Genomic DNA, 11,670 nt, shown 5'->3' on the forward strand with positions numbered 1-11,670 from the left:
AACCCTGTGTCACTAGTTTATAGAGTATGTAGAGGGGAATAAAAAAGAAAATGTTAGTATACTGGAAAAGTAAGGAGGATCCAGGTTGTGAAGGGCTTTAAATGTCAAACATCATTTTCTATTTCATCCTGGCAGTTGTTAATTAAGAACTACTGGAGTTCATTGAGTAGGGGAGATGATATGGTCTAGCTTGCGCTTTATGAAAATCACTTGGGCAGCTAAGCAGAGGGTGAATTGGAGTAGAGAGAGAAAGACTTAAAACAGAGAAACCAACCAAAAGGCAACTGAAATAAGCCAGGTGATGAAGGTGAGATGATGAGGGCCTGCACCGGGGTAGAAGCGATGTGAGTAGAGAGGAAAAAACATATAGGAAATATTTTGCGAAAGTGGAAATAGCAAGACCTGGCAACAGATTGGATGTGGAGAATGAGTGCACAAGAGGAGCTGAGGATAACACTGAGTTTGTGAGTCTGGGTGCCTGGAGAGATGGTGGTGTTGGTGCTGGATAACTTTTTTTAATCAAGTCCACGCGATCTATTTTATGCAGAATAAGTTATCAGGTTCCAGTGACCTCTGACGCAGGCTAGAGAGAATAAGAGAAAGTTCAGAAGAGGCTATCAAGGACTCCATTGTTTCTGATGTCATGACAAAGTGATTATTATCTTTAGCTGTCATTACCAATTGCTTTATATACTTAGGATCTTGAATAGATCTCAGTACTGCCCAACACACTTGATTTTCAGGAATACATATGGAAAGATACATCTTGAAAACTGACCAAGTAGTCAGGTTCTCCAGAGCCACGATAAACTGAAGGCCACAAAGAAGTATTTTACCTGTCTCTCATTCACCATTCTTCATGGGTACACGCTGAACACTTAAGAAATGCTGTATTGATCTTTACCATAATTGTGTAATGAGTTAACCTCAATGCTACCCTGGGCATGGTATCTCTGTCATCCTTCTCATTTGCTGCCTAGAGACAGTTACAGAGTAGATGAGAAGGGTACCCCCTCACTAAAGCTATTAGCAAAAGCTACTTCCTTCTTGATCCGTTACTTCCTATGTCCTGTTTCCCTGATTGTGGTCATGGGAGGCTTGGTACTACTTGGAATCATGGAATTATATAACTAGAAGGTAATCTGAAAACCATCTAATCTGACCTCTCCTTGTGTCAAAAAAAAAAACCCAAAAAACTAAGGTCCGGAATTGCCCAAGGTTACACACCTAATTTAGTGCCATAGCCAGTACCAGTCTGCAGGCCTTCTGAATCTGGTGCTCTTTCCACTACATGTTTTCTGTTACTTGATGTTGGACATCAAAATGATAAATCCTCAATATTTGAACTATTGATCAATAAGCATTTGAACCAGCCCTGTGTTAGGTATTGGGAGTCAAAGACAACAAATGAAACAGGGCAGTCAAGGATCTTCAAGGATCCTTCAAAGATCTTCCCCCATATTTCCAAGGGGTTTCAGTTAATTATAGTTAACTATTGTATAGTCATTCAATTGTATCCAATCCTTTGTGATCCCATGGATGATAGCATGCTGTCCATAGGGCTTTCTTGGCAAAAATACTGGAGTGGACTGCCATTTCCTTCTCCACGATAAAGGCAAACAGAGGTTAAGTGACTTGTCTGGGATCATATAACTAGTAAGTATATGAGGCTGGATTTGAATTCAGGTCATCCTGAATCCAGGCCCAGCACTCTACCCACTGTTGTGAGGTTTCACTGAGCCGCACTATAGTTAGCTACATCCCATTAAAACACACCTCATTATCCAGTTTGTGCATTAATAACACCTCCTTTGGTCATATTTAGTAGTAGGTCTAGGCAATAGACACTGGGTTAGGGGTTCATGGGAACCAAATGAGACAGGAGACTGGTTCCGTTTCTCTTGAAACCCAAGTTGATGACATCCAGTTATTCCTTCAGGAGGCCCTGGAACATATTAAGCACTTAATAAGCTCTTGTTAACTGACTGACTCCAAGTCTGTTTGAGATATATAATATAGTTCTGGGTCTCAGGAATGTAAAACAGTTTGAGCTTCACTGAAAGAACCCCTTTATAAATATGTCATTTGATCCTCATAACAACCCTGAGACATAGACCCTATTATTATCCCAATTTTACAGTTGAGAAAACTGAGCCACACAGAGGTTAAGTGAGTTTCCCAGCATCATATAGCTAGTAAGTGTCTAAGGATAGATTTGAGTTCAGGTGTTCCTAATTCTAAGTCTATCCACTGCAACCCCAGCTACCTGTCTAACCTACAGAACAGAAAACTTAGCTGCCTCCAAATTGTCACCTGTGGCTCCAGGACTGCTGTAAAGCTTTGGACTCAGAAGAAGCAAGTTTGAGCTGGGGGCCTAACGTTAACATTGTCTGTTTTTCTCTTTGATTCTACTCCTTTCCCAGAGTAAAACTCCAAGAAAGTCTCTAAAATGACTGAGGTGCAGCTAATGTCTAGGGTTTCCTCATATGTGCATAACAGCATCTCCCACAAAGGTACAAGATGGATATGGTTATGAGTTAGCTTTTTATTTCCTCCACCACAGAAAATTCATAAGCTGCAAAGGACTCCCAGGTGCATATGAACAAACACAGGAAACATAAACACTCAAAGAAACAATGATACCCAGACATTTTAGGGTCCTATTAAAAAATCCTCTCCATTCACATTGGGTCTACATCATCTGAGCAATTCACAGTAATGGTAGGAGGCTTTGTCAAGGTACAGATCTCTTGATCTCTAATGACCCTCACTGAAGTAAGGCAATCCTTTTACATTCCCCTAATTAAGTGACTCTTCCATTCACCATAGCAGGTCTTCCAAACCTTTTCATATGTCCTAAAACCTTGCATGATTTCCCATACCCCCTCCATTCTCAGCTGAAAACCTTGCCTTGTATTTTACTGAAAAAAATGAGGCCATTTGTAGAGAAATCCCCCTTCTCCCCTTCTCAACTCACATCAACTCGGATGTCTTTTGCCACTATATCCTCTTTTAGCTCTGTCTCACATGAAGAGATAAGATACCCTTCTTCTTGCCAAGGCAAACTTCTCCACTGGATGAACAATGGTCCCATTCTATCCCATTTTCTCCAGCAGACTGTCTTCTCTATGATCCCTCTTCTCTCACTTATATTTGATCTCTCCCTAACTAATATCTGCATCTCTATTGCCAACAAACACGCCCCTGTCTCTGCACCCTCATCCTCAAAAACTTTTCATTTGACCCATCCATCTCAGAAAGAAAAGAAGGCAGGAAATAAGGAAGGAAGGAAGGAAAGAAGGAAGGAAATAAAGAAGAAAGTAAAGAAGGAATACTCAAGAAACTGACATTTTGTAATCTAGCTTACAGCTTCCCAACATTATGCTTAAATATACGATGCTATTTCACTAACATAATGCTTTCTATTCAAGATGACACAGTAATACTTATAACTCATCCTTTTAGAGAACTTTAAAGTTTACAATGTGCTTTCCTCACAATACACCTCCCCCTGAGGTATTACGTATTATACATCTGTGTGTGTTCATCCTTCGTTGCCATCAGAGAAATAAAGACATGACTTGCACTCGACTTTGTTTTGAGTGAGGGAGGGCTGTGCAGGTCACCAGCCTCACTTTTCCTCCAGAGCCATCTGAATCTAGTGACCAGATATTCATCAGGATGACTGGAGATGACCCAGGATGAGGCAACTGGGGTTAATTAAGTGACTTGCCCAAGGTCCCACAGCTAGTGAGTGTCAAGTGCCTGAGGTGAGATTTGAACTCAGGTCCTCCTAATTCCTGCAGTGGTGCTCTATCCACTGCACCACCTAGCTGCCCCATTAAGTATCGTATCCATTTCACAGATAAGGAAGCAGTGTCTACCATACTTGGTATTAAATTTGAGTATTAAAATCAACTCGATTTAATTCAACATTAAGCATTAATTCAACATTCAGCATTAATTCAACAAAGGGCACTATGCTAACTAGGCATTGTGGTAGGCTCTGCCTCCACTACATACTTCACATCCTAGCAGTGCTTCCTCCTCATTCTCTAGGGTGTCCTCTCCTTATTCTATCCCCTCTTTACCTCCTACAAAACACTAGCACAATCTGTTAAAACTAACCCACCTTCTAGAAGTAGGTCTCTGCTCCACATCCGGGTGAGCTGATCCTAGGTTAAAGAAGAGGTGTCATTTCAAACACAGGGTGATAGTGCCAGGAGGGTAGAGCTCAGTGAGTGCCAAAGCGGGGAGGAGAAGAGGGTGGGAACTCGAGCTCTGCAGATCCTGCCCACCCTGAATTGCCAAGAGGGCTGAGCTTCAATCCTTCACCCTCCTCCCACCCCCTCATCTGGGGAGGAGTCCGTCAGATGCAGCCGCAAGGCGGGAGCGACTCAGCACTGCTTCTTAGACCTCTCCTCTTTCTAGGAGGAAGGTCTGGAAACTGCCAACTGCTGGGGTAGGGTTCCCAGGATCAGCACCACATCCCCGGACGGCGGCAGCTCCCAAAAGGAAGTCCAGTCTTGGAGCTCTCTGGGTAAGCGATTCACCATAGGAACGCTGTGGAGGAGAAAGAAAGGGGGGAGGAATTGAACAGAAGGATGCTTGGATTTCAAGCTGAAAGGGATTTTGGAGATTATCCAAGCTTCCAATCTGCTAATTTTACAGATAAGGAAACTGAGACCCAGCGAGGGCAAGTGAGTTGTCCAAAAGCACACAAACAGGTTCTCTGAAAATTCAGGATTTTCCCCACTACACTACTCAGCTTCTGACCCAGATCTATTTCCAGCCTCAGAACCTGCTTTCCGAACTATAAGGACTAGACAAGGAAGGTAGGGGGATGGGCAAGGAAAAGAGGCCAGGAGAAGTGGATGGAAAGGGGAAAGGAAAAGGAAGCTACAGGGGAAGTGGAAGGACCGCAGACAGGTTACAATAAAAATGGGGGAATGGGAATGGGAATACTGGGAGATGGGGACAAAGGATTGTGGGGTTAAAGGATCAAGGGATGGTAACAGGAGAGGTCCGGGAATGAATGCATGAACATCTGTGTTTGGAGAGAAGAATGCCTAAATGTGGAGGGGAGGAGGGGAAGAATGATGGAAGACAGATCTCTTCTCTGAGCTCCCCTAATTGTTGTTCCAGCCCCACCTCTCCCATCCCCCCGAATTCCTTCTCATCTCTTTTCCTGTTTTCTCTTTCACTCTCCCAGCTCTCCTCTCCATCACATCTCCCACTTTCAGATTCCTCTTCTATCCTTCACTGTACCCCCTCTCCACAGTCATTCTCATTGTCTCCTCTCCCCCTTCTTGCTTCCCAACCTCTGCTCCCAAATCCTCTTCTTCCTATAGCAATATATTCATATCCCTTTCCTTCCTTCTTCATTTCAGACACCCCTTTTCTTTTTCCATTCCATATCCCTCTCCCTCACGCTTCCTTCTGTTCTCCATAGTCCCTTCCATTCCTTCATTTGACAGCCTTCCTCATCACTTTTTCTCCTGCCCACCTCTTTTTCATGGACTCCCAAAATGGACCATGCAGGAGACCACTCCACGGCAGTCCTTTAACAGCCAGTGCTTGGAGGAGCACTCCAGAGCTGGATGGGAACCCATCTTTGCTTCATTCTTTCTTTCTACCCACCCCACCCCCCAATTCTACCTGCCCCTGCTGGAAAAGGGGGGGATATGTGTGAAAAGAAAGCAAAATCTCTTTTCCCTTCCCCCACTCTGGCTGTTTGTGGAAAATTCTCCTGGGAAGTGGTTCCTAGAGAAATGCTTTTTCCAAAGATCCCCTAGGAGTGGAAATAGTGCTCTGCAGCTCTTGAAAAGAAGGTGGGAGTTGTATAGATTTGTTACATAGGCGGATTTGCGGTTAAGCCAACATTGTCCATGTCAAACCTTTGTTGTCTGTGTTTCTTCCTTAACACTACTGGACAAGGCAGCTTGGAAGGTGGGGTAAGGCAGAGCATCTAAGAGTAGGTACTGAGAAGGGGAAGTGGCATCATTAGAGTTGACCTCAAAGTCTTGTTCAATTCAACAGTATAGAGAATCTGCCTATTTCCACCTCCACCTAGGAAAACAGAGAAGGGAAGTCTTGTCCTCCTCCCTCCATCAGGGATTCTAATAAAGGAATTGTTAGGAGCCCTGAAAATGTGCCTCATTTGCCATGATAGAAATACATCCATATTTTTAAGCAGACAAAATGGCTCCAGACAAAGGGAGCATATTCAAGATTAGAGAGATTGAGTTTTCCTAATAAGAGGGCACTAGATTTGGAATCAGGAAGACCCAAATTGAAATTTCTCCTCTGACAATAGCTTTGTGACCTTGGGCAAGTCATTTAACCAGAGCCTCACTTTTCTTGTACAATAAAATGGGGCTAATGACATCTGCAATGTCACAGGGCTGTTGGGAGGCTAAGATGAGACAATGGAACTGAAGCACTTGGTAGATTTTAAAGCATATATAAATGCCAATTAATATAAGTCTTTCAAATACATTTTAATGGGTTATAATTGTCAAGAGATCCAGTGTAGATGTAGCAGGGAATAGAATGAGGAGGCAGGAATGCTCAGGGTGGGGCTATTTTACCACTTGGCACCTTCTTTAGGGCAAATCTGCAACAATTACCTTATCAGTTTTCTCAGAATCGAATAAGCCAGATAATGCAGAAAATTCAACAACCATTTACTTAACACCATCTGAATACAAAGTCCTCTTCTGGACCCTTTGGAACTCATCTAAAATTCCAAAGTTTGAGTTCGTTTGGGTTTTTTTAATTATATAGTTGTAGGGAGTTTTTTTCCCCTAAACGAGTTTACAATTTGGTAGAATTCAACAAAGGTGATAAAGTGTCATGAGGGCACAATGTAGTAAGTATTCCATATGGTATGTGTTGTGCTAGGCACTGGAAGAGATGGAGATATGATAGGGTCCCTGTCCATGTCATGAAGCACACAATCCAGTTGGGGAGATATGGCATGTTCACCAATGAACAGAACACCAACTATGCTAAACGCTACATAGGAGGGCCCATGGTGTCATCAGGACAGATGAGGTGACATTTCCGGCTGCGGTACACTTTAAGGGAATAATCAGGAAAGGAAGCTGACAATCTGATCACCCTTTAAAGATGATGACAGAAAGCGGGATGGAGAAAAAACAGCATGCCCAACTCTTAAGTCTCCATCCCCATCCCCACTCTCACTCTCTATATAAGTCAAAAATAGATTGGTTTTTTCAGATGGACTAGAATTCAATACCCTGGGATCTGATCTGTGCTTTCCCAGGGGAATTCTGCCTTATCTCTGAGCAAGTCCTGGAGGACATGCCTCGAGCCCAGAGCCAAGACTAAGAGGACAGGGTTGTTCCTTCTGCTTTGAACACCACTGCACCTCCACTTCCCAGTGGGCCCAGGCTCATAGCCTCATTACTGCCATTTCTCACAGGTTCCAAGGCTCCTGTTCTGAAGATGAATTGGGCAACAATAATGTGCTGGACCCTTCTGCTCCTTGCTGCTTTCTTCTGTGAGAATGTCACCAGCAAGGGAGGTCGTGGTGGGGCCCGAGGGGCGGCACGTGGTAGGGGACGAAGCAGCAGTAGCAATAGCCGGATGAGGATGAAGCCTGCCCCACGCTACAGCTCCTCTGGCTCAGCCTTTCGGGTAGCAGCTGCTGCCTCAGCTGGAGCTGCTGCAGGAGCAGCTGCAGGGGCAATCGCTGGGGTTGCTGGGAGGAGAATTTCTGGAGAGGTAGGCCCGAATGATGGCTTGGAGATGGATTTCTACTATGGCAACCAGACCAGGGAAGGAGTCTACAGCTACAGGTGGACATCAGGCACTGACCCTCAGGGCATGGAACCCAATCTCAGCCTCTGCTTGACACTGGGTTTCTTTCAGTTATTTCCTCTTTAGAGATTAGCTTTTCCTGGAAGGTCATGATCTCCCTTCCATATGCCATCTGCCCCACCTGTCCCTGTCCCACCTCTCAGCCTCACCTTCTAGTCCTAATGGTTTCATCTTTTATCTTTTACAGTAGTTTCTAAGGAACTGTGCTCACTTTCCTTTGAGCTCTTCCTTAACTGCCAGTAAACCCTAAAGGGACATCAAGAGAGTTTCACAATAGTGAGGTGAGCTGAATCCAGGCCCAGAGGTGAAAGAGCACCAGGTCACCTGGAATCATGAAGAGGATCACTCCAGAAAACTCGTGTAGTCAGGGTGGACCACCTCAGAGGAAATTTGGGCTTTTTCCCCATAGTTCCCTTTTCTAGGACCTCATTTGCTGTCCACTGACATAGCCCCACACCCAATGGCATTAATCCCCAGATAGAACTCTTTTCCCCGTTTCTTTTCCCATAAGAGCTCCACCCAAAAGTCCATATTATGAGAAGTGACCCATGCAATTTCAAAATGGTTCTCACTTCCCCCAATATCTGGGGGTGCTGAGAACAAGAGAAAACATGGGACTCTAAAGCTCTCTTCCCACCAGATTCTCGCCATGCCCCAACTCTCCTACTCTCTTCAGAGAGGAACCTAAAAGAGGTGCTGAGCCCATGCCAAAGCCCAAGGTATGATGACCAACACCCAAAGGGAGCAGCTATTGATGCTTCTGATTCCTAAATTGAAGCCAAAGAGGATTGGGGACACACCTAGAAGCAGAAGGAACATTGAGAGGGTGCTCTCCACAATCAGATAAGCAATAGTATCACCCCAGAGTTTCAAGATAAAGGAAAACCTAGACTGCCTCCTCACACTGCCCTTTCACATTAAATCATGGGGCATAACTTAAATTCCAACAAAATTCAACTGAAAGGGGACAATTTGGTAGGGCTGTAAAAGAAATTCATTTGCTGCAGAAAAACAAAGGTGCCTCTGAAGCATTTCATTAAGCCAAGAAAAGGAATTTATTTCTAACTAAAGGAAAGGAGTCTTGATGCCCCCTGCCAAGAATATCACCCAGAAGCCTCTGTTCCTTGGACATATTTTATCTCTCTTTGGCTTTAGCTCCTCAGGCACAGCCCTATGAGTTGATTTATCTACTGGCTGTGGCAATATTTAACCACTCTGCAAACTGGTCTGTTGAGGAGCAACTGATTTAAGCCTGATTTCCCTGCCTCCTGGATTTGCACCCAACACTGAAACAAAAGGTTTGGGGGAGAGATTATGAATTAACACTGAGTATGAAATAAGCGAAAACTCATTAGGCTATCCTTTGAAAAGAGAGAAGTATTACATTTCAACTTGAATGCCTTTTTCATTCAAGATCTTTTTCGTTTACTAACATCAGCTATTGTAACAAGAAAGTCCTCACCTACCAAATGAAGGGATTTTACCTATTTCCTACTATTCCTCAATAAAGGTCCTTCCCTAGGAGTAAAAGCTGGCTTCTGATTCATAGCAAGGTTTTCCAAACTCCCAAGAAATTTCCTCCTGAGTGACTCATTGTGAAGACTAATGAAAATGGAAATTGTGTCTGAACTAGGCTAAAAAGAATGCAGACACCTCACAGAAGTCAGGCCCTCAGGTCTAAAAACCAAGCTCCTCTAGTGGACTGCCAACTAAACTGTGTTTTTCCCTGTTCTGATGCCCTTCAAGATGCAGCCTTAAAAGAAAGATTGGGTGAAAGTAATTTCAGCATCCAACGAAAAAGAAAAAAAATCAAAATTGAATTCGATTTTAATGCTGAGCACTCTATAATATGTTCCGTTTTGGAGACAAAAGGAACTGTTTTCTTGCCCTCCTCAACAATATCCATTAGAAATCTGCCACATTTTTTTTCTGCCAGCAAAAGGAATTCAGTGAGGTGCAGTGCAGGGACCCCAAAGAATGCTCACCTTCAAAGGAAAAACAAAGTTAATTCCAAGAATGCAACAGCCTAACTTCTGAAAATCTTTGAGATATTTACTAAAAACCATTGCTTTAATCCTTTGTGGTCAAACTCTCTCATTTTCAGGTACCAACAACATAAAACTCAGGAGTTGGAAGAGTTCCAATTTTTATCCATCTACAGCTCAGCTATTTCCCAACTGTGTTCCAAGGTCTTTGTACCTAACCATGTTCTCTCCTCCAAAAGGGTAAGAAGTTCTGATTTTTAAGCTATTCGGTGTTTGACAACACAATGGAGACTGGTCTTCAGTCTCAGGGAAAAACATACATTTCTTTTTCTTCTCGTAGGAGAAAAAATTAAAATCACAGGTGCACGGATTTTCTTGGAATGCCTCCACCAACAGAATCTTAGAAGAGGTTCAGCATGATCTTTGGTGCTTCTGGCTAAAGAGCCAGTCATGGCAGCCCTAGACTGATGGCTCAGAACCTGAGCTTTGGAGGACTAGGACTGCAGAGGTCTTGTGCCTTTTGGACTTCTGATACAAAGACATAAATGCCTGCTTCTCCTAGCTATTCAACAACTTGCCCAGGACTTTATTATAACAACATAAAAAGCATTCTCTTCAGCATACTAAACTTGACATATGGAAATGAAAGGGCCTGGAACAAGGCATTAAGGAAGTAGCCAAAGACAAGAACCTTCTCCTGGGCAACAGCCTCATTTCCATAATCAACCTGGATGAACAGACCTAGATGGAGATTCCAAAAGGACAATGAACTCAGCACTTTTTTCCAAAGGTCTGAGCACTGCTATATACCACCCTCTATTTGTGTCTGCCTCCACACTGCCATATTCTGTCTCTATGGTGAGAAACCAATGCTGTAAGCATGGATCTATCTCTACATGCCAAGACTGATGTTATGTCCATGGATATCATGACTTCAGTCAGATTTGGTGGAGAAATGCCAATCCATGCTTTTATCAAAGGTTCCAGTCACCCCAGAGTACTATCAGTGAATACTAAGCCTCAAGCAAGGGAAACAGAGTGGAGGTGGGGGTGGAGGAAGGAAAGAGGGCCTTGTACACAGAGTCCAAACCCTACACTAGGTAACTTTCTAGTTCTCTAAGATTCATAGGAGGCCATGGAAAAGAATTTAAAGGAATGGGTGGATTGGGATTTGTATTGGTGGAGGGATAACACACCTCAGTTAAGTAACAGGTACACTAAAATATAAGACTAGCAATCCTGAGGTTTACATTTTTCTCATGAATCTAAAAGAAAACCATTTTGAGGTTTTATCGCTGAAGATTTAAAATTAAGGAGTTAAAAGTTTTCTTTATAGAACTGGTGGGTTAACTAATCAAAGTATGTTGTAAATAGTTATTGGAGGACTAGACAGATGAGCAGGGAAAATAGTTCTAAAGTTTTAATCAGATTATCTATCTTCAGGGGTGACGTACATCTTTCTGAATTCTTCCTTCAGCAGTTATTTTTGCTATTGTTAGAATAGTCATCTAAATAAAAATGCAGGTCAACTAATTCTAACAAGTCTGCTGCTTAGACAGTGTCAGGTTTGTGTAGTAACCCTACAACACTCAAGATGGTTTTAACCATACTAGTAGTACCACCAAATGATAAGGAAAAAGCCAAACCTATGTGATCAGAGACCCTATCAACTAAATGTGAGAACAACTATTGTAAACATTACTTTAAAAATTGGAAATGGATACAGGACTCTTACATCAGATATCACATCTATATTGATCAAGATGTAGTTATTCTTCTTTAATTTTGGCAGATTTGAACATGGAATATATTCAGCATTTAGCAATCACCATAAAGTTTT

At 42.9% G+C, this 11,670-nt stretch overlaps 1 protein-coding gene across 1 annotated transcript; it reads left to right on the forward strand.

Moving 5' to 3' along the window:
• Positions 1-4,465: 4,465 nt before the first annotated feature.
• On the forward strand, positions 4,466-7,995 carry SPRN (shadow of prion protein). The gene is made up of 2 exons (XM_072628454.1): positions 4,466-4,540; positions 7,448-7,995. Exon 2 carries the CDS (start codon positions 7,471-7,473, stop codon positions 7,909-7,911), a length of 441 nt encoding a protein of 146 aa, XP_072484555.1. The 5' UTR covers positions 4,466-4,540; positions 7,448-7,470; the 3' UTR covers positions 7,912-7,995.
• The last annotated feature ends 3,675 nt before the right edge of the window (positions 7,996-11,670 follow it).

This window comes from Notamacropus eugenii, chromosome 1 (genome assembly GCF_028372415.1).
Source record: "Notamacropus eugenii isolate mMacEug1 chromosome 1, mMacEug1.pri_v2, whole genome shotgun sequence".
In the NCBI taxonomy this organism is placed as follows: domain Eukaryota; kingdom Metazoa; phylum Chordata; class Mammalia; order Diprotodontia; family Macropodidae; genus Notamacropus; species Notamacropus eugenii.